The 24,081-nt window shown below is 44.5% G+C and overlaps 1 protein-coding gene across 3 annotated transcripts in view; it reads right to left on the bottom strand.

Moving 5' to 3' along the window:
• Nucleotides 1–3,053: 3,053 nt before the first annotated feature.
• Nucleotides 3,054–24,081, bottom strand: part of LOC115088721 (neurofilament heavy polypeptide-like) — a 67,536-nt gene continuing 46,508 nt past the window's right edge. For all 3 annotated transcript variants that reach the window (XM_029596963.1, XM_029596962.1, XM_029596965.1), the window contains exons 3-4: nt 20,743–20,919; nt 3,054–3,824 (exon numbers count right to left, since the gene is read on the bottom strand). In XM_029596963.1, coding sequence (XP_029452823.1) covers nt 3,054–3,824; nt 20,743–20,919 — 948 coding nt within the window. The remainder of the gene's footprint in view (nt 3,825–20,742; nt 20,920–24,081) is intronic.

Here is a 24,081-nt window from a genome sequence, read left to right on the forward strand (position 1 = left end):
GAAAGAACAACCTTACATACGCTCCGCAAGTCTCCTTATCAATTTCTCAAAATGTTGCTCGTTTAAACCCGCTTCAGCGTTTCCTCAATGCAATCCTCCATTTTGTTTTTCCCAAGCCCTTTTTAAACCATATCATGGGATGTTAGTATAGCCAATCATCGTTCTCACCAGGAATCACCAGTGGTGTGCTGCTGAGACTGATATCAAATTAACGTGAGCCATTCGACAGAATCATTCATACCCAGGAGGCTGTTCAATGCCAATTTAAATATCCATTTCTGTTCAATGTAGTTCAATTGTGAGGGTAGATCACCTCCACATTCTGAATTCATAATTTGATCTACAACTGTCCATTTTAATTGCTCGAATGAATGAGAAAATTCAACACAATGTTTAACCATTGGGGCCTCCATATACTTAGTATTGATTCGACTTCTATGTTCCCTTAACCTGATCTTCACTTGTCTGCTGGTACGTCCAATATACACCAATGGACAGGGACACTGTATTAAATAAATCACATTAATGGATGTACAATTGGTTATGCTTCTTTTTTTGTATTGTTTTCCAGTGGCAGGATGTTGCCAAAAAGGACCTGTGATAGCTTGTATACACATGTCACATCCATCGCAGGTGACATGAGACCCCATAATTGTATCATCTCTTCTAGGGTTGGATATTGCATGTACTACTCGATCACAAATGTTTTTGCCCCTTTTGTAAGAAATCAATGGTGGATCCAGGAAGATGCCTTTATGCAACTGTAAAATATGCCAGTTCTGTCTGATGCTTAATTTAATCATTTAATCGCAGCAAGCGGCCTCTTCCTAAAAAAGGTTGATTATATGATCCCCTCCTTTGATTCCTGGGAGGATCGCCATCATCTGAATCATTAGAGCCACTACTGTCAGAATCTTCAAAAGTCACATGTCAACCCCCTTGTGGTTGATCTTTATTTAACCAGCGATATACATTATTACTAGCATAATCAGCCTCGTCACTTTTTATTTTTTGATTTTAACTTGTTTAACTGATGAACAAAATTCCTCAAGAATGTTTTTATTTTGTTCTATAATTTGGTCAAGTTGTTCCATTTTACAATCTTTATGCATTTGTTCTTGAAATTCTATAATGCTTGCTGTTGCCTGTTCAATGGGTGTCTTGTCCGTAAAACACTGTATCCAATACCAACACACATTTGAACAGCTTAAATGGACCATCATAGATCAAGTGCAGAAGTCGGAACGGGGTGGCGATCTTTATAGCCAATTGAATTATCATGAGCAGCAATGGATTTTCATATTGTCTTCACAAGCGCCGAATGGCATGAATGATTCCATAGACTGGATGACATTGATTTGAATTACACTAACGAACAGGTCATTGGTTAATGCCGGTTCAGAAGGTAGGTGATTAGCTGACGTAGCAGCCGTATACCAGCATAAAACAGCTGAAAATAACAAAATGGAGGATCAAAACCGGGAACGCTGACTTATGATCATGAAGGGTGACGAAACAACAGGAGCATATGTACCTAAAAACTATGTTCATCAGTGAAGTAGATGTTTAACCACTTGAGTGAAGCACTGTCTTATCTTTTTGTTGTAGATAAATTAAAAACACTGTCGGTGCCCCTGACGAAGGGAGATAAAACATGAGCCGTGTTGGGCAAGACAGAGTGAGACATCAGGGTTGCTTCCTGACTGTTTTTTCAGATCGTTGGAAAAGGACTGAAACATAAATGATAAGTGTCCTTTGATAAGTGTCCTTTCTAAGTCACCTATATATATATATATATATATACACACACATAAAATATTAATTTTGAAAATTTGAAAAATTTATTGAAAAATTTAAAAATTCCGAATTGTGCATGGGGACCAATGATTAAAAATTGTCATAAGCACCACAAAAGATACTGGCATGTCTGTAGTGGTTACTACATAAAACATCCACACAGATTGTTTGTCATATGTTAAATGATAACACTCGATATCTATGAGGTCACCATTCACATAAACATAAGAGTTTCCATTTGATATTGATGTTTCTTGCATGAAGCCTTAATTCATTGGCATGCAAGCTCAACAGCTTGGCTAGTGAACCACCACTTTAAATTTCAAGCAGGTTGTTTGAAACTGACAAATGAAAATATTTGGGAAGAAGATGTGGCAGGGAGGGGGAGATAAGTGTCCCTAAACGTAAGCATCCACAGTTATGTTTTTACTGTAGCTTTGTAACACTTTCAGTTTAGCTCTTACCCAAGTTAAGATTTTGCAGTATTATAGGAGTTGATGAGTGTGCCTGAACAGAAAACCAACATGGAGAAAGGCAACTGACCCAGAATCCTCTGCTTTCTTAGTCTGTCCTGGCTATATGAACTCTAAGTGACTTACTGAGCATGACTTGCAGGAATACCCAGGACACCTGGACAGGCAGTTGAAGCTGGCCCACGTTATGATGCCTAATTATAGGGTCATAAAAAGGAGAAGGCAACGGAGGGAACTTCAGGCTATACTGTCACAATAGAGGTACTCTTTCTCAGGGGTTTCTATAAACACAACCTCAGATGTATTAATTGCCCTGACCAGCAAGATTTTAACAGAACAAAGGACTGTCTAGAGAGTGATGGTAAATGCGCCCCACCTAGAAGTAATCAGGACAGTTTAGGGATAATCACATCATGCTGTTGACATGACAACCAATGTAAATTATTATTTGGGTAGTCAAGCACTCTATTATCTTCTAACCTAGTATGATATTGTATGTTATCTATAAAAGAAGGATCACTTCTTGTATATGAGGAGATGCTGGTAGTCAGTTTGTCAGAGAAATGGCATCAGCATCTCCCAAGAATACTTATATTGATCAATAAAAAATTATACTTTCTACAAAATCTAAGTGTTCTTCCATCTCTGGATATATAAGCATCATAAAGAATGGTGTGGCGCTTAAGAGAGTTTAATTGTATAAACTGAAACATGCGATGCACATACAATCTGCTAATTAGAGAGGAGGGCTTGTTTTTATTCAAGAATGATTTTCACTCTCAATTAAAACAGGTCTTTCTTTATTTTTGACTGTGAAACATTTAACAAAGATTTGGAAGTATTTTTAATTAAGTATCTTTCTTGCTTTTTTATGATGTTAAATCGCTTGAGAAGCCTCGGTATTCTACTTTTCTTAAGCTTGGCAGGATTCCCAGGCTGTTCAATTTTGTCAGGTATGATAGGTTTCTTGGGATTGCCAGGTTTATTAAGCTTGTCAACTTTCATAGCAAGCTCAGGCTTCTTTTTTGGGGTCTCAGATTTCGCAGCTTTTAGAGCTTCTTCTGTTCTCTTAGTTTCCGTAACCAATTCTGGTCCTCCAGACTCTGCAGCTTCTAGAGCTTCTTGTGATCTCTTAGACTCCAAAGTTTTCAGAGTCTCTTCTGGGTTTCCAAATTCTACATTTTTCATAGCTTCTACTTGTTTCTCAGATTCTGCAGTTTTCACAGTCTGCTCTGGTTGCTCAGACTCTGCAGTTTCCATGGTTTCACCTGGATGCTTAGACTCTGCAAAGTTCAGAGACTTTTCTGGTTGTTCAGACTCTTCAGGTTTCTTAGGCTCTTCAGGTTCAGAGTTTCTCATAGAGGCAGGTATATAGTATCCATCTCCTTCATTTGGTGTCCAGATCTTTATTCGGTGCTCATATTTAGAAGGATATTTCAGTGCTAGCTCATCAAAACGGTCATAGATTTTCTGATGTTCTCCAGTACTGTAAGCTGAAACAAATTCTGAACGAAGTCTGAGGAGACACATCAAATGTGGGTTCAACATTGGTTCCTAAGAGATAAATACATAATAATTTTATAACCATAGTTTAAGAATATCGGACAAATACAAAATAACAAAATCAACCATATGCAAGTTAAACAGCTAAGGGTCTAAGAGGGTCATTTCAAAACTGGCATTTTCACGGTAGCAGTACCACATGATGGTGGCTGTACTACATGATGATGACCCCACATCCTAAGTTCACCATCTTTTAAAGGGCTCAAGCAGCCCATCCCCAATCATTGTGTAAAAACCCCTGAGAATCTGTTGGAAACTGCTGTCGCACATCCTCCCCCACCGTATCCAGAAGTGGCCAAAATTTAAAAAATTAAAATAAATTGTTTAAGAGGCCAGCCAGGCTCCACCCCCAGGACTAAACCCTGCCCCCTTAGTAACACAAAATTAATCCCATACCACCCTCAACCTCCTTCCTCTTTCCCTTTCTCCCCAGCCCCCCATCAGCACTTACTGTAAGTTCCTGGTGGTCCAGTGATGCCAGAGCACTTCTAGGGCTTTGGGTCCTGCATCAGACCTTTGCCCCAGTCTGATGCTGGCCAGTTCCCTTTTGAAAAGGGTGTGGCCAAACCTAGAGCCCTATGGGGCTCTCCAGGCACCACTGGATCACTGGGTGGGGAGCAAGGGGGAAGGTAAGGAGCTCCTGGGGGAGTAATGTTTGTGATACTAAGAGGTGGGGTTTGGCACTAGTTGGTAGGGCCTGGCCTGGTACTTTAAACATTTTTTATTTTTTACATTTCAGCTGCTTCCAGGTATGGTGGTGGTGGTAGTGTGTGTGTGTGTGTGTGTGTATGTGTGTGTGAGAAAGTGGGTCTTGTTAGACCTGGAGGGATTTTTACACAAATGCATGGGGGGGGGGGGGGGGGAATCTGTGACTGTTCAGGCCCTTGAATACAATGGTCTAGGAGTTTTGGGATATGCATTAGTGTCCCAATGCTCCCAGAGAAAGTTGGTTATACCTCTTAAGGTGTAGCTAACTTTCGATCAAATAACGTGGCTTGCCAACTTCACTGCAAGCCATGTTATATGATTACCATATTAATGAGATTATTTGCATGTATTTACATACCCAAGTTGTCACTGGATTTTTTGAGAGAGGATAACACATTTACCCCTTGTAAAGCCTTACTGCGGCTTAGTAAATGACCTCCTAAGTTTGTTTTCTCCATAGACACAGAATGAGATCTTTGAGGACCACAATCCAATTGGATTTTCAGGATTTCAATTAATATGCATGAGATCTATTTGCAGACACTGACTCCATAGTTCTCATGAATATTCATTGAATCCTGAAAACTGAACTGGATAGTGGCCCTCGAATATCTAGATTGGGGACCCCTGCTCCAGAATTAATCATGTATCTGGCTCCAGTTCTCTCCCCCTCATTCAGGAGCAGAGACGTCTGGGTACCTAACGGTGAGAGTTAGGAAACAAACTGCTAGAAAGCTGTAACTTGACCCTTGCACATTCTTTGATTTATAGACTTTATCATAATTAAGAGGTAAAGAGGCATTTTCACAATAAGATTCAATCAGGCATTAATATAAAACAAGGGATTATCCCAGCCCTTATCAATAGATCAACAGTTGTCCCCTTGCAGATCATTGCCAAACTAACATAAAATACACTAAATAAATGTAAAAGACATTATATTAGATTAAGCATCCATACTCCTTTAGCAACCTTAATTAACAAACAGCTCAATATTAAGATGCAGACAGCAGTCTAGCAGTGAGATGAAGGACTTCCAGTCTTTTACTCTGAGTGCCACATGTATGATCATCTAACAGTTGGTGAGAGGTTGTATGTGTGCACTTGAGGCAAAGAGGTCCTAGCCCTCAGAGGATGCATGATCTCTGGAGAATAGAGTGGCAGACTGAAGGAGCTGAGGCAAACAGAGAGGTATATAAAGGAGACCTTCAGGGACATAGTAGAACAATCCCACCTCCATTCTGGCAGCCCCTGTTCTGCCTTGGAGAAAAAAGCTCACGTGGAAAGAGAGCATCACCTGGATGTGGCAGGAAGTGATCCTCTAGCTAGGAGCTATCCGCCAGGTGATGCAATATCCGCTCACACTGAAGGTACATCTCCAGGGGCATGTACCCAGGTGGGAAGGATTAGGACAGCTGTTGTAGTTGATGATTCAATCATTAGGATTCTAGATAGCTGGGGGGGGGGGGGGGGGGCTGATGGGCATGAGGATCACTGGGTAACTTGCCTGCCTGGTATGAAGGAGGCAAACCTCTTGCATTACCTAGATAGGATTTTAGGCTGTGCTGGGGAGGGGCTGGCTGTCTTAGCCCATGTGGGTACCAATGACATAGGAAGGTATGGGAAGAAGTTTCTGGAAGCAAAATGTATAATTTTAATTAGAAAGCTGAAATCCAGAATCTCCAGGGTAGCATTCTCTGAAATGTTCTCTGTTCCTCATGCAGGAACCCCAAAGGCAGACAGAGCTCTAGAGCCTCAATGCATGGATGAAGCAATAATGCAGGGAAGAAGGCTTTAGATTTGTTAGGAACTGGGCAACATTTTGAGGAAGGGGGTGGCTATTTCAAAAGGATGGGCTCCTCCTTAACCAGGGTGGAACCAGCCTGCTGGTGCTAATATTAAAAATGGAGAGAGATCACCATTTAAACTAAATAATGGGGGAAAGACAACAATCACTCAGGAGGACATGGTTTGAGTGAGGTATCTTCAAAGGATACTGGCATAATGGGGAAGTTAGAATATCTCAATAGAGAGGTTGTGATAAAGGCAGAAGTAGCCCAGGTGCATTTAAATAAAGAGCAGAGAGAGAGAAAGAGAAATGATTCTACACTACCCATTCAACTACTGAGTGGGAATACAATTAAAAATCATACTTTGAATTGCCTCTATGCGAATGCCAGAAGTCTGAAAAATAAGATTGAAAATTCAAATAAGAAAACTATGAGAAAATAAGAAAATTAGAAGAAAACTGCAAGGATCAGTTACAAAGGTAAAACGTTTGCATGAAGTATGGACGCTGTTTAAAAATGACATTTTGGAAGCCCAGACAAGATGTATTTTTTGTGTTAGAAAAGACAGGAAGAAGACCAAGCAGGCTATTAAATCAAAAGGACATTTTTCACAAACTAGAAAGTGGATCCAAATTAACAGGTGAATTTTTAATAGCTTACTCGCGTAAAAAAGACATTGCGCACATTTACTGGCAGAACGCATTTAATGGGAATTTTATAATGGAGGCAAATTTGCATGTATATAGCTGTACACACATACCTTTAAGTACATAGAAAATGGGTGTGTCAGGGCCGTGACAAACGGTACATACATAGTGACATTTTAAATGCGCCAAATGCTCACTTATGCATGTATATTTATTTCAGCTTATCTATGTATACATTTAAACACTTGTCCTTTCACATCTCTTTTGGCATTCAGTGGCTTGGTTCCTCCAGGTGAGTGGACGCTGGAGCAGGCTTCTGAGTGTGAGGGAGTGTCTCAGGGCCAAATGGGGACTATTGGGAAAGTGTGGGCCATACAGAGAGGAGCATCAAGGATAGACTGTGTGTTTGGGGGGGAGGGGGTTCACACAGTGTTCCTTGGATAGATAAGGCCATGTTGGTTGCTACCTGGGATATACAGATATATACTGGGGGTTTGAGGAACAGATAGGGGGGATACAGGGACATAAAGGCTTATAAAGGGGGACTGTCAGTGATTGTTCCAGCAACATACAGGGGTTAGCTAGTCTGTATTGGAGACTCCCTTTTCAAGATGACTCTACTGACCCTATGGGTATGGATGTCTGTGCAGCTGAGGAGGGAAAGAGAGCAGAGGAGAAGAAGGAGGTACCCCTTACACATGGTATATAAGACTTGGATCTCTCAGAGGAGCAAGTAATGTGCAGGTTCAAGTTCAACAAGAAAACCATACACGACCTATGCCAGCAGTTAGAGAGTGATCTGGAACCAAGCACCCGAAGGGGCCATGCTTTTACCAGTACATGTCAAAGTGACAACCGCCCTTGCATGTTTCACCTTCATTTGTGTGGACATCAGCAGCAGAGGCAACAAGACCTAGGATGATAGCCTGAGAAACTGGAAGGCATCGTACCCTGGATTGGGTAAAGCAGTGGCCCAGAGCGGCATTTACTAGCTCAACAGTTTCTGACTAATGCTAAATCCCTCCATTGTGTGAGTGTTCTGTGCTCTGCTGTGTAAGCTTCACTATGACCCCCTTCCTCTTCTTCTCCTAGTAATACAGGGTGAGAGCAAAGGGGAAGGGGGATGAAGACTGGGGAGCCTAGAGAAGAACAGCACTGCAGGTTTGCTTCTTAAGCCTGATAAGAGGTTGTGGAACAGCCCTATTGGCCATTTCCCCACTAAATACTAATAGGTCTTAGTTGTTAGTAAAGAAAGGATACAAACACCTGCACACATAATTTTATGTGATGCTATCCTTTCTGTGTCCCCGGGTATGCAGAAATGTCTCAAGGTTGTAGTGTTAATGTATTTAATTTTATTTTCTTTTTTCAGATGGATGTCATGGTCGTCGTTTGTTACTGCTGTATGTGGAGATGGTGCTTGCACTCCTGCACTTCCCTCCAATGCAGATGCATCTCACGCTTGTATGCTTCATCTATTTGCAGATGCCTCTCCCTCCTCAATCATTGACATGTTTCTTTAAGGTGAAACAAACAACATGAACAGATAATACATGTCTTGAGTTTATTTTTTAAGGGTCTGTTTTTCATTTTCTAGTTACTTGATTCTCATTAGGTACTCCCTCTCCCAACACCCCTTTCTCCTCTCACTAGGTACTCAAAGTCTGTTCCCTGTACGTATCCGGATCAGTCCAGACTCCTGGGTTTTGCCTCTCCTCTAGCAGATGGAGACAGAAGTTTACAAACAAAACTCTGCCTTATCTAGGAGGGTGCCACCTACTGGCAGTATTCTTCTGTCTCCAGCAGGTGGAGGAGGTGCAAAACCTACAGTCTGAGTTAGGGCCTAGCCTTATGTTCGAATAGAGTTAGGTCAAAAGAAAGTTAAAATAAAAAGTGTAGGGACAGTCTTTAAGGAGATGGACCACAGTGTGTTCCTGCAGGTTAGGGTCTCTCGCCTCCCAGGGGGTTGTGAGGTCCTGAGGGGACCACCCCCCCTGGCTACAGAGGCCATTGGTGTTGGAGGTTGAGGACTCTTATGGCAACACACTTAGCGACTGGGGGTGACACCGGGGAGCCCGGCTCACTCCCCCAGTAGGTTCAGGACCTGAGGCTGCTGGACAGGTAATTGTAAAAAAAAATAAAAAATCATTTTTTGTTGTTTAATGCGATTCGAATCCCGGGGCCCTTCTGATTGCGGTGTGTGTGTGTGTGTGTGTTTTGGCGCCGCGGTTTCAGGGGGCTGGTGGTAGTTTTTTGTTCCTTTTGCTCCCATGCCACATTGGGCCATGTGTGGGGCCTGCGGCGCGGAGCGAGCACACCTATCTCGGGACGGCCTGTGCACCTTGTGTGTTTCCGGGGGTGAGGGTGCCTCCGTGCCTCCGAAGGGGGTAGTCCTCAGGGTCCAGACAGTTATGGGTGCCTTTGGGGAGCTGCCCGGCTGCGATTCCTGGCCCGTTACCGGGAAGCGTGGAACGGGCGCCATTTTAGGTCCCTTGGGGTCAGCGGTCCCGGTGGTAGGCACCATTTTATCTCCTTTGGGGCCGGTGATTTCAGCAGTGCAGGCAGCGTCTGGGCAGAACGACCTTCCCCCGAGTTTATTCCCTCAGCGCGGAGTCCCTGAGGGGGACAGACCCACGGATAGTGGCAGGACTAATGCTGAGGATACTGCTGCAGGGGACACGGATGATACCTCATCGGAGTCTTCATTTTCCTCTGATTTTATCCTGCTCATGCATAAGGCTTGCAAGGTGAGTAAGAGAAGGCCTTCCCTCCTGGACTCCCATCCCCGGCCTCAGAAGCGGGTGCGGACCTCTCAGGACGTAGGCTCCTTGTCTGGCCAGCGGCCTAAACCCTTCAGAACTCCGGTGGCTGACCCCGATTCTTCCTCAGTCTTGGAGGATCAAGACGACCAGGACTTGCCCTCTCAGCCCCCGAGGGGAGTAGAGGGGGAGACCGAGCAACAGCAAAGCAGTTTGAGGGGGGTCCATGGGGCAGACGGGGATGATCCGAAGGTGGTCCGTCTCTTTCGCAGAGATAAACTGGGACCCCTTATCCCTATTTTAGGGAGCTAGGAATTCATCTTCCTCAGGAGGAATCTCGCCTAGGAGCTATGGATCCTGTGGTGTTGGGTCTACGGGGGCGTCCTTCGTCCTTCCCCTTCCATTTTTCAGCCACGGATTTACTTTTTAAGGAGTGGGACACTCCGGACTTGGGCCTTAAGGTGGCGAAGGCGATGGATAAGCTCTATCCCCTACCCGAGGAAGCCTTGGAGCTCTTAAGGGTTCCTAAGGTAGATTAATCTGTGGCAGCGGTCACGAAGACGACCACCATTCTGGTAATGGGGGGAACAGCCCTCAAGGACCTGCAGGATCGTAAGCTGGAAATTCAGCTTAAAAAGATTTTTGACGTCTCTGCCCTGGGGATCCGAGTGGCAATGTGTAGCAATTTTTTGTTGTGAGCAGGTCTGTGTTGGGTGCAGCAGCTCCTTGCCAACAAGTCATTATCCCAGGAAGAAACCCTCCAGGCAGGGCATCTGGAGGCGGTCATTGCCTCCAGACGCCCCACCTGGAGGGTATGATGCAAATCATCATACCCATCCAGGACTCCCTGACCAACGCACTTGTCTTCTGGAAAAACTGCCTCACCGCGATCAACGCACTCCTCACTGACCTGCACCTCGCCTTAAATGCCTCAAAAACAGAACTCCTCCTCATCTCACAACACTCTCCCCCCAAACCTGCACTTGCAAATGACCCTGCCTATAAAGCCTTTCTTACACAGCCCTGCGCAAGAAACCTCGGGGTTCAAATTGACCAACAACTGAACCTAAAAAAACACATCATCCTGATCCTAAAGGAAGGTTTTTTCAAACTTAATGTGAAGAAAAAACTAAAACCCTTGCTTCACGCCGCTGATTTCCGCACTGTCATACAATCCACCCTCTCAACAAAAATGGACTACTGCAATGCCCTCCTCCTAGGTCTCTCCTATTCCTCCGTAAAACCTCTCCAAATGCTACAGAATGCTGTAGCAAGAACTATCTCTAACACCCGCAAATATGACCACATTACCCCCATTCTGAAAAATCTTCACTGGCTCCTGATTCCATCACGCATCATTTATTTATTTAAAAGCTTTTATATACCGGAATTTAGCTAGCTGCCTTCACTCCGGTTTACAGATACAACAACTTAATACATTTGGGAGCAACTGACATCAAACAGGAAAACAACTGACATCAAACAAGTTAAAAATCAACAGCAAAAAATGCAACTTGTATAACTTATATCAACTATTTTAAGAAATGTGGGGTAAGGCATGGAGTATAGTCCGGATTATGATATAGCGGAAGGCGGCGAGTATTGAAGCTAGATGAATCTATGAAATAAAACTGATTTATATGACCTTGAGAGTAGGTGTATAGTATTGTCCCGACGGTAAATTAAGGGTTTAAATGTCCTCTATGGAGATATTCTTGAGATTGCAGCTATATAATTGACTGTGGTTAAGTGATGGATGTTATGTGTGGTTAGCCAATTCATCTATAAAACCCTTACTGTGATCCACAAAGCCTTTCACTCCCACAACTCAAATTGGCTTGACGAGCCCTTCTGTCCAATACGATCTAACCATGCCACCAGAGCCTCCAACAATGGGACCCTCCACGTGCCTTCCCTAAAAAAGGCACACCTCATCGCCACGAGGGACCGGGCCCTCTCCGTTGCTGGACCCACACTCTGGAATTCATTACCCCCCCCCCCCCCAACCTCCGGCTTGAGACTTGCGCTTTTAAATTCAGGGCTAACCTCAAAACCTGGCTTTTTAAGCAAGCTTACCCTTCTGCCCCCCCCATAACCGTTGACCCCTCCTGCCCCCTTATTACTACTCCCTGAACCTTATACAAAGTTTGTTGGGCACAGTTGCCTCCTTCATGTCATTTATCAGCTCGCTTGAGCAGCCCTTGATGTTCCTCTCAATTCATTGCTGTCTTACTTGTTCCTATGTTAGCCCTCTCCCCCCCACCTGTTCATTGTATTTTCCTCTCTTTAGTTAAGATGTAAACCGATATGATGTCCCTACGAATATCGATATAAAAAAGTTTTCAAATAAATAAATAAAATAAAATAAATTGCCTACAGTGCGAATGCTTTTTACGATTTGCTTCGCACGTCAGCCAGGACCATGATGTCGGCAGTGTCCGCACAACGTCTTTTGTGGTTACGCAACTGGGTTGCGGATGTCTCTTCCAAGGCTCAACTAGGATCCCTGCCGTTTAAAGGTAAGCTGCTCTTCAGCAAGGAACTGGAGGACCTGGCCGAGAATAAGGTCCATCACCTGCCGGAGGATAAGCCATAGTCGAGAGGAGTTTTTCCCTCCAGATCTCGTTTTCATGGAGGTCGGAGACCCCAGACTTCAGGGCTCAGTTTCTTCCTTTTGTCTCAATGCCAGCAGGCAGCAGTCCTACACTCCATCCTTTTGGGGCGGCGTTTCAGTAAGCCTGGATCCGGCCAAGGCACGCTGGGTGGAAAGACCAGATGGGTGGCCGGCTCATTCCTCAGTTCCAGTGGTGGGCGGCAGACTGATTCTGTTCTATGAGGAGTGGGCCAAAATCACGTCGTATCAGTGGGTCCTTTCTGTGATAAGATATGGTTACACATTAGATTTTGCATGTATACTCCACCAGCGGTTCCTGGTCTCTCCCTACGTCAGATACCAAAGCGCAGAGCGGTTCAAGAGAGTTTAAGGCGACTTCTCGTCCTCGGAGCCATCGTGCCAGTCCTATCGACGGAGCTTCGAAAGGGTCGATACTCCATTTATTTCGTGGTACCCAAGAAGGAAGGAACTTTTCGCCCCTTCCTAGACCTCAAGCGGATCAACAGATGCCTGTGGATTCCTCGCTTCCATATGGAAACCTTAAGGTCCATCATTGTATCCAATGCAAGAAGATCGGTATATAAAAGCTAAAAATAAATAAATGAATAAATTGTATCGGTGCGACAGGGGGAATTTCTGGCATCTTTGGATCTCACCGAAGCCTATCTGCACATCGGCATCCGAGAAGATCATCAACGTTTTCTAAGGTTTTCAGTCTTGGGACGCCACTATCAGTTCCAGGCACTACCGTTCAGACTAGCCACTGCGCTCAGGACATTCACCAAGATTATGGTAGTGGTGGCAGCGCAGCTCCGCAAGGAGGGGAATTTAGTACATCTGTACTTAGACAATTGGCTGATCAGAGCAAAGTTGGAATTGCGTTGCCAAGAAGCAATCAATCGGGTGCTGCAATTCCTATGAAGCCTTGGTTGGGTGGTCAACCTGTCCAAAAGTCAACTGGCTCCTTCCCAGTCCTTGGAGTTTTTGGGAGCTCTGTTCGACACTCGTCAGGGCACAGTATCCCTAACGGAGGAGCGTATGGTCAAGCTTCAAGGCCAGGTACGGGTGTTACTAAACAAACAATCCCCGATAGTTTGGGATTACATACAGGTGCTGGGATCTATGACCTCGATTCTGGAATTGGTTCTTTGGTCTTTCGTTTATATGTGGCCCTTGCAATCAGCATTGCTCTCCCGCTGGAACCTGGTCTTGGAACAGTTTCATATTCAGTTACCTCTGATGGAATGCACTCACTCCAGCCTAGGCTGGTGGCTCAACCCAGACAACTTCAGGCGGGGGTGGGGGGGGGGTGCCTTTGGTGATTCCAGATTGGATGGTGGTCACAATAGTTGCCAGACTATATGGCTGGGGGGCGGTTTGTCAGTGGAAGGCCGTTCTCCAGGGTCCTGCCCACTTCTTTCTTAGGTGTGAGGCCGTGCCTCTCGTCCATTCTTAAAGGGCCAGCGTAGGAGTGGTCCTCCTGTGATGTCATTGTGGGAGTCTCCTCTTCAGCCCTATAAAGAGGACCTGTCTTCATTGCTTCGTGGCCTTCGCAAGGAGCCAGTCCTCCTTAGGACTTCTCTTCATCCCTGTTCTCATTGGCACTCTGTTCCATGTTGGAATTCCATGTTTTTGTCTTCATCTTCGTCAAGGTCTCCATCCAGGCCCGGAAGAGATGTGGTGGTGGTCAGGCATGCCACAGGAGACACCACCTCGAGACATCTCCCATGGCAAGATTTTCCCCACTGAGATAATTGGAGGGTGCTCCAGTCAAATTGAGTAGTGTGTACTTGCAGCCATGGTAACCCGAGTATCATTAGATGTATTGCAGGAACCACTGGATGTATTGCAGGGACTCCATGCGGAGACGAATAGGTTGAGTGGTAAGGAAGATCTCACCTGGCAGTGGCTCACCATGGATTGAAGACAAGAGTAGTGGTGTAGGTATCTGGACGGTGGGGATTCGTAGGTACTCCACGAGTTGATGAAGTATAAAGTTGCCACCGGCACCGGTATCCACTAATGCTAATGTGTGGAACTCAAAGGCATTGGAAGTAATGGAGACTGGAAGAGTTAGTGGAGGAGATGGTGAGGTAAGACCTAGGAGGAGTCATCCGGCGGATTCTAGGTCTGCGAGTTTTCCGGACAGATAGGACAAGTGGGAACGGCGTGACCAGGTTGTCCACAGTACATGTAGAGACCCAGTCTTTTCCCGTAATGCCTCTCTTTAGCGGACAAGTGGCTGTGGCCCAATTGCATGGGTTCCTCATTTTCAATAGTTGGTACCGGCATAGTCTGGGTACTGGTGGTGGACAGGAGCGAGGAACCCCCAATGGTACCTTCTTGGAAGTTTTCAGCTCCTGTGAGTGCTCTCGCAGCTGGTGATCAATACTTCCAGCTAATTCAATGAGGGAGTCCAAGTGGTCGGGGAGCTCACGTGCTGCTAGCTCATCTTTAATGCGAAAGTTAAGACCTTCCAGGAAGACAGTCCGTAAGCAGTCTGAGTTCCAATGTAGTTCTGAGGACAAGGTTTTAAACTCAATAACGTAGTCTGTTAAAGATTTAGTACCTTGCTGAAGGTGCAGTAATGCAGATCCAGCAATAGTCTTGCGAGCAGGGTCATCAAAAACAGCAATAGTCTTGCGAACAGGGTCATCAAAAACAGAACGAAAAAGTGCAAGGAAGTCGGTCAAGTCTTGGAGAACTGGATCATTATGCTCCCAGAGAGGTGAGGCCCATGCCAGGGCTTTCCCATCTAGAAGAGACAGGATATACGGGCCGTCGGCTGCCAGTAATCAAAATGGCACCGATAGCAATCACTACCGGTGCCATTGGTCAGCGCCTGTCACGTGGTAGGAGCACAAGATGGTGTGAGTGCAGGAGATGGCTCCCAGACCCCCTGCTGGACCACCAGGGAGTTTTGGTAAGTCTTGGGGTGGTCAGGAGGGTGGGGGGTTTGTTTAAATTCGCTCCTTTAGATGGCCGAATAATTCGGTGAAGATTTGTTGTATTTGTGAGGAATCGCGATATGTTTCGCTTCCCCACGAATACAACGAATATGGAATAAGTTGGGAATAAGTTGGGGATTACCAATACATTGCAAACGAATGCACACCCCTATCAGATACACAATCATTTTCTTTGATAAAGTCTCCTTGCTTTCCATACTGTACTCTTTATTATTTCTTCAGAAGGATCTCATTCAGTGGCGTAGCGAAGGGTGGGCGGCCGCCCCGGGCGCCGGGTCTAAGGGGGCGCCAAAACGCCTGGCTCTGCCTCAGGGCCGGCAGAACCACTAGGCGAGCTAGGCCTGTGCCTAGGGCGCCGAGACTTAGGGGGCGCCGCGGCAGGCAGCAGAATTTTGAAAGGGCAAAAAGTGCCCTTTCAAAATTCTGCCAGCCTTCGACTCGCCTAGATGGAGACCAAGCGTTGAGATTTAGGGGACGCCACGGCAGGCAGCCAGCTCCCGACCTGCCCTGCCGCCCCGCCAGTGTCACCCTCCCGACACCCCCCTAGTGGTCCAGCGGAGGTCCCGGGAGCGATCTGCCGCTCCCGGGGCCTCCGCTGCCACTAAGCAAAATGGCGCCGGTGACCTTTAGCCCCTACCATGTGACAGGGGCTGAAGGCCACCGGCGCCATTTTGCTTAGTGGCAGCGGAGGCCCCGGGAGTGGCAGATCGCTCCCGGGCCCTCCGCTGGACCACCAGGGGGGGCGTCGGGAGGGTGGCACTGGGGGGGGAGGCAGGGAGAGTCGGGGGCTGGCTGCCTGCCGCGGCACCCCTTATGTCTCGGCGGCTGGTCTCCAGCTGCACCGATCTTCCTTTCTTCGGCCACATGATCAGCTAGACCGGCTGCGCCAATCTTCTTTCTGTGTGTGTGTGTGTGTGTATGTGTATGTGATGTGATGTATATGTAAGAAAGGAATGGAGCTTCTGTGTGTGAGTGTATGTGAGAAAGGAATCTGCCAGTTTAAAAAAATGAAGTGTGATAATGCATATACCTCAACTTTTGTGCTGATTTTGTTGAAAAGTTGGATGAAAGATGAAATTACTAAATTTTAAGAGGAGAACTGCTGGAGAGGGTAAGTAAAGGTGGCTTTTTAAGTTCATTTTTCTTGATTGACTACCATTTTAATTATTGGGTAGTATGTGATGTGTCTGCTGTTTGAAATATTTTATTGGTGTTTGGTAAAGCTTTCAAAATTTGCATTAATCTTTAATTATTGGATATTCTATTCATCAGCTGTTTTGAAATTATCTTATTTGCACTCTCGCTCATAAAAATGAGTGCAGAAGAATAGCACCGATTTCAATGCAAATCATTGATGGAGGGAGGGGGCGCCGAAGAAGTCTCTTGCCCTGGGCGTCAAATTGTCTAGCTACGCCACTGATCTCATTTGGTCTTTTTCTTGATCAAAGTTATCAGGTCTTTTGAGACTTTAGACATCACAAAATTTCCTGGCCTTGACTGTTTTTTAACATCTTCTTCATCTGTCCTTGATAAGGCATCTGCTTTTGCAAGGCATTAGCTTTTGCATTTTTTTTTACCCAGTATATAATATATTTCAGTATGAACTGGAATTGAGAGATAAACAGAGTTCACCGTACCTGTCTCATATTCAAATACTGACTCTGGCGTTTTCAAATATTCCAGTTTTTTGTATTCCATCAGAACCAAAATCAAGAGTTATGTTGATTCTAATTAGTGCACCATTCATCAAATGCTTTCTTTACTGCCAGGTACTATAATTTTGTTTGGCTGCATTTCGTTTTCAATAGAAAAAAATACAGGGATGTGGCACCTCTTCCAGAGCTTTCTGCTGGGCTTAGCACTGCTCCTAGTGCTGTATTGGATGACACCATCTCTACAATGAACTGTCTCCTTGGAATCTGATGCTCTAATATCAAGGCTGAAGTAAACGCCTTTTTAAAGAGGTCGAATGCTTCCTTCGATTCTCTTGTCCATATGAAGGGCATATTCTTCATCAGTAGGGTAGACAGAAGTGTTACAATCTTTGAAAAGCCTTTCATAAACCTCCTGTAAAAATCCAGCATTAACAGTAGAAGCTGATCACATTTTAGATTGTATTTATGTGTTAACATTACCTGCCGGTAATGCTAACACACTTGCAAATGCAACCTTTCTCTTGGGAAGTGGGGTTGAGAAACAGCATGCTGCAATCAAAATGAATTACAACAGGCAAGGCAAAGTAACATGAGCGGCCAGACCATAAAAGTCAGATCAAGACCGAAAAGGTGATCAGACCCCTGCTATGAAGGTGATTAAATTCTTGTTGAAGAGGTATGAGTCAGAGTTTCCGGTTAGGGATTTGCATATGACAATCCCCCTAACTGTTACTGCTGAATTACAGTAAAATATTACTTCACAAATATTGGCAAAGTCCTACATTGTAGAATTTTGACTAAGAGAGAGATTTGCGTTAGATATGTTTTGAAAAACAGTCTTTATCAAACAGATCCTCAACCTGAATGACAAAGGGCAAGGGGTTCAATCCCTTGGGTACTTGATTTTCAGAGCAAACAAAAATAAGTGAGGTAGTATAATCCTGCCTTGGACTCATCCTTGTGGCTTTGAGGAGAGGTTCCTCCAGGTTGGATAAAAGTGAATAACTACTCATGGACTTAGCTAAGCTGGAATCACTAAGAGCAGGAGTCACTAAGAGCTGCAATCACTGAAAAATGATCAAGCCATGAGCCTAGCTGAGTGATAAACCCAAACAGAAACACCTCCCACTGAGGAAAAAAGCCTCAGGACATTGACTGTGCAAAGGTGGACTGAGTCTCCCAGGAAAATGCAGACCCCAGCAGCTGATTAGGAGATGGAGTTGGGTACCTCAGGAAGGTGTGGACAGTGGATCAGGAGGTAGAGTTTGATCCCTCAGGAGGGCATGGACCCAATAGTAGAGCACAAGAAGAGAACAGGAGACAGCAGTAGCAGTTTGAATGCAATGGATCCCCCCCCCCCTTATGACTGGCAGTTCCCACCAGCCCAGTTGCATTGCTTCACATGGGTGAGACTTGGAGTATAATGGAAAAGGAAAAATGGGGAGGGTAAATGTATTTGATCAAAGGGAAAAAAGACATTCTCTCTTTTCTATATGGTGGTATTTGTGGGGACTAACACTCCCCAAGTAGCTAAATGTGCCAATTGGTAGGTATCTTGTAGAAATGTATATCATGTAATCACATAAAACTTGTACATACTTGTAAATACTGCCAGCCCTGTTTATAATTCTATCTGTAGTGTTTTCATATTTCCTGGGGTGAAGGGAGGGAAATCCCACCCACTAATACCTTCCTCATATGGCGGTGCCAGGCATCAAGCAAGCATACAAGGACTGAAGGAGCCAACCCAAGGGGGGTCTCCGGCTAGATTGGTCCCAGACCCAGGGATGACCCCGCAAGACAGGACTCTGCTCTACTGGCTAACGCCCCGCTATGTTTAGACATTATAATTAAGCCGCCGTTTCTTTTGTTTCATTGCCTTTTCTAGTTCTCCTCAGTTACACTGTCCTGTACCTCTGACTAGCCTAGCCTCCAAGTTATCTACCCTTGTTATATGTAACTTCCGCTTCTAGTGAATTGTTCTTGTTTAAGTTATACCCTTTGTTACATGTAAACCGATCTGATATGAAATTTTTCATGAAGGTCGGTATAGAAAAGTGTTAAATAAATAAATAAATAAATAAGATAATTGGGCACAGGAGCATTGCTCAAATTGTATGCATTAACCGGTTTAGTGACACAAGCTTAAGGTAACTTGAACATTAAGGCACATTAGCTGCATGCGTTAAGCCTAATGCCTGTTACTAATAGATCCTAAGAGTGTTGAGAACAAAAATATGCAGGAAGAAAGCAGCTATGGAGAAACCTGTGAGTTGTTAACTTGACATTATGAGGGTAACAGCCTTCTTCATTTCAAATCAAATATGTGCATAAGTTACATAAGTTTTCAAAGGGAAAGTATGCACACAATTTTCGTTTAAAAATTATCCCACCAAAACTACCTGAACCTGCTAATTTGTGCACTGAGATTTTTCAGGGAAAATTGCTTGTGTACTTTTGAAAATGCAAAAGCATGCAAGTGCAAACCCCTCTTCAACCCTGGCATCAGGAACGCCTCCGAACACTAATACTGCCCCAAATAGCCAGTATGCTTAACAAGCATACTGGCTATTTGGGGAAGATTTTAAAAGGTATGTGCATGGCGTACATTTGTGCGCGCTACCCGGCGCGCACAAATTTACGCCAATTTTATAACATGCGCACGCAGCCACGCACATGTTATAAAATCAGGGGTCGGCGCACGCAAGGGGGGCACACTAGTGCACCTTGCGCGCGCCGAGCCCTCAGGGAGACCAGCTGTCTTTCCCTGTTCCCTCCGAGGCCACTCCAAAATCGGAGCGGCCTCGGAGAGAACTTTCCTTTTCCCCCTCCACCTTCCCCTCCCTTCCCCTACCTGTCCCACCCCCTTGCCCGAAACCCCCCCCCCGTACCTTTATCTCAAAAGTTACGCCTGCCAGAGGCAGGCGTAAATTGCGCGCGCCGGCAGTTGGCCGGCGCACGATCCCCTGACACAGTCACTGTGCCGGAGTCCTCGGCCATGCCTCCCACCCTGCCCCTGCGCTGGACCGCCTACCCTGCCCTTGTCCCGCGCCCTGCCTGCCCATTCAGAAAAGCCCCGTGACTTACACGCATCCAGGGGCTTTACACGTGTCGCCAGGCCTTTTGAAAATAGGCCCGGCGCGCGTAGGGCTTTTAAAATCTGCCCCTTTATGTGTAAATTTACATACTGGGTGAGCAATTTTATGGTAGGTTATTTCTAGAGGTAAAGCACTGTTTTACTAGTGAAAATGCCTTTGAAAATTACTCTCCCTATCATCAGAAGAGAAAGTAAACAAGCAATAAAAAAGGTCTAAATCAGCAAAATTAATGAATTGTGAAGAAACTGAGGAAGAATAAAGACATAGAAGTATACAGCAAAAAAGTAGATACGAGAGAGGCAATACTTCTGCAACAGTGGAAAAAGGAATAGAGGAGAGATTGTTTCCAAAGATCCTTGCCACTCAATGACGTGAAATTTTCAAACATGTTAGAGTTTGGAAGGAGCTTTTTGTTTTGGATGAAGCAAGAAAAAGGTTGCATGGTAAAATGTGACTATTAAAAGGGCTTATTTTTGGAAAAATATGCTTTACTTGAGAGTTACCTTCCAGAAATGTTTTTTTTCTTGTGAGCAGTGACAATCTCTAGGTCACTGAAGTTTGTTCTTTGTGCAAAATAGCATCAAACCCCATAAGGATATTATTTCTCCATAATTCAATGTTCACTATGTATTAAAAATGTTTATACTTATTTTTGTATGAATTACTTACTGTAAATAAAGGAGGACGAGTTAGGGCCCAGTACTCTCCTTCATTATCTACATAAATCATTCCAGTCCTACGGAAACCTTGTGGCCAGATCCAGGGACGACCCTTTGGAGCAGTTGTCTCAGGTTCAATATTCTCAGAGGTAGAATCTGAAGTCTTTTCCTGTAGTTCTGCAGTAGTCTGTAGGGAATAATTTTCAATTTTGTAATATCATGCATAAAAAAGTCAGCAAATGCACATGTTACACAAATTTCCTAATAGACTTACATTCACAAGTTTGCTTTGTAAACTATCCCATCAAATCTACCCGTGCAGTTATGTCTACTAAATCATCCACATAAACTTTTTATGAGTGTAATTTTTGTAAAGATCTATTTATTGTTTTTATATAACAATAACATCAAGAATATCTGTATTAGCACATTGACTTGTGTTTATTCCATTGTTGTTTATCAATATATCCACCAAAAAACCAAAACCCGCACTCCATGCTTCCGCCTGTAACCTACCTCCCTGTTGGAAGATTGCATTACAGTCACCAGTAAAACAAACATACATAAAGTAAACAGAATAACAGTACAGCAAAGGAAGAAAATGAAAGAAAGAAACAAAACAATAATACCCAGAAAATCTCCTAAGAAGACTCTACTGCAATAATATCAATGTAGAAAAGGGATCACAGACAAATTATAATATTCTATAAAAAATACCTCTTTGCTTGTGACTTTTATGTCTGCAGGTAATTCTGTAAAAAATGGAGACCATATTTCATGATACTGTTGTGAAGATGAAGAATGCAATGGGTTTACAGATCTATGCTCCAGAAGCAACAAACTGAGCATCGAAGATCTCCACCCATCATTTTTCAGCCAGGTCATCAAGATGCATTTTTCACAAATCAGGCTGCTTCTCATGCATAACAAATGTTGAGACCTCTTCAAGGATATAGATTTGTCGACAAGACCAATTAAGTAAAAAGGCACTGACCAAGTTATGGTCGCATGCAAAATAAGATTCATAAATTTAATAATGATAGATCAGAATGTCTGAATTTTGGCACATTCCCAGAGACAATGCATAAAAGTAGCATTAACCAAACTATACTTCAGACATGCACTTGACAGAGCAAAGCCAACTTTAAATGCCTTAAGAGGCCAACAGATTATTCAAATTGTTATGCAGAATTGCATTTCATGCAGAACTATGCTAACAACAGCTTTGTTTGTCAGAATTGAACAAAACATAATGTTGTGTTGCAGGCGTGGACCCTTAGACTGAGGGCGAGTTGGTACAACCTGCAGGGCTTCTCCCTGCAGGTCCCCACCATTGGCAGGCGGAGCTGGCTGAGGCAGAGTCAACTTGAGCTTCAGCAATACCAAGCCATATTCCCCTTATGTTGAGCCCTCAGGTGCCGGGACCCGCTGGACTTAGGCACGGACTTCTGTGGAGGTGAAGATCCATTACATAGGAGATGTTGCAGGCCTGCACAAGATGATAGCAGAGTCAGAGCTGAGCAGCAGGCAGACAGATGGAGTCTGGTTCAGGCTGTGGACAGAGGCAGGCAGAGTTCTCACAGTTTCGTGGTTTAGGCAGTGATTGAGGTAGGCAGAGTTTGATTAGAGGGTGGGAAGCAGGCAATGGTCAGTGGCAGGCAGAGGTCAAGCCACATCGAAGTCAAACCAGAAGTCTGAACTGAGGTCAAAGCCAGAGGTCCAATCCAAGGAGATGAGGAACGAAGAGGATGATGAAGGACGAGGGACCACAGGAGCAGGACAAGATGCTGAAGATAGATGAGGGGAAGATTAATCATGAAGACAAGAACTCAAACACAGACCAGGCTGCCAAAGGAACGATGAACAGAAGACAGAACTCAGGAATGACACACAGCAGGAATCAGGAATCGGGAACCAGGAACATGCAGGGGCAAAGCACATCTCCAAAGGAGTCAACCTATTGCAGAGGTACTGGACGTCCATGAAGGGCTTAAATTCAGAGGAGGCTATGAGGAGGTACCTCTGCTAGATTCCTCCAGGTCATTCCCACCATGGGCCCTTTACAACCAATGACGTTGGGTGCGCGCATGCCCAGGGAGGAGCAGGATCTGGCAATGTCAGCAGCATTCTGCCATGTCGAGGCACAACATCTCGCTGCGCTGGAGAGGAAGGCAGTCTGGCATCAGGGAACAATGGGAGAGGCCCGGCCTGAGGGCTAAGTGTGGTAGTTCATGGGAGAAGCCCACGGTCCACCAAACACAACATCGAAATCGAAAGTTTGGGGTTTTTCATGAATCCTCTTTGCAGAAAGCCAGAAATCATCATAACTACAATAAAATAGCATTAATCATCGGAAAAGGTACAGAGCAGAGCTAGGACAAGTCACATTACAATCAACATGAAAAAAATATTCTAATTTTGGTGTCACCTCAACAAAACATATATCCCTTCACTGCTAAACATTTTGTGAAGTAAACAAATTCCTGCAAAAAAAGACACATCTAGTACCTTGACATAACATACAATCACAGTTATTTGATACTCAGGACTCAAATAACGGCAACCTTATGAAAAAGTAGCAATGCAAATACTACACCAGGCCCTAGAACAGTGATGGTAAATCTATGACACGTGTGTCAAAGGTGACACACCATGAAGTTTGGATGACACACCAGCATTCAATAACACCTGACAAAATTTATAGGACCCCTGTAAGCCATTCAACACTAGGTACCATAGCAGCTGTGGTAGAGCAGGAGCTTTCCTTGTGGTTCTCTGCTCATTTCTCTTGCTTTTCCCACAGCTTCATAGGTTTTTGCTTCTCGTCAGTCCCCCTCACCCCCAACCCCCCCCCCCCCCCCCATGGCTGAATTTGTTTACTGAAAAAATCTCTATGTATTTGATAAAAAGGGTTTGATATGCCAACCATAATACTTGATAATCACTTATTCTCAGGAGATAGCTTAAGGCGCTATTTCCTTTCATCTCTCCATAGACATCTCTTTTTATCTCTAAGTTCATTTGTGAACCAAGGAACTCCCACCTCCCTCAGGATCAACTGAACACACTTCAATAAAGCAACTGCATCCATTGCAGAATGTAACGTATGACAAAGAGTCAGCCAAAGAAACAATGGAGATCAAGCCAACAGTAGCTCTTTCTATTTCCCACCTTGAATTAAACTTGGCCAAATTAATAGGTTCCATTTTAAATCTTAAGGTGGGTTTAGGCCTTTCACTAAGTTTAAAATCCCTCCCAACATATTAATCAAAAGTGATCAAAAATGGTCAGACCATGGTATCAGTACAATAACCCATATCTTAATAACCTGCTGGAAGGCCAAATGCTT

The sequence above is a fragment of the Rhinatrema bivittatum genome, chromosome 3 (assembly GCF_901001135.1).
Source record: "Rhinatrema bivittatum chromosome 3, aRhiBiv1.1, whole genome shotgun sequence".
NCBI lineage: Eukaryota > Metazoa > Chordata > Amphibia > Gymnophiona > Rhinatrematidae > Rhinatrema > Rhinatrema bivittatum.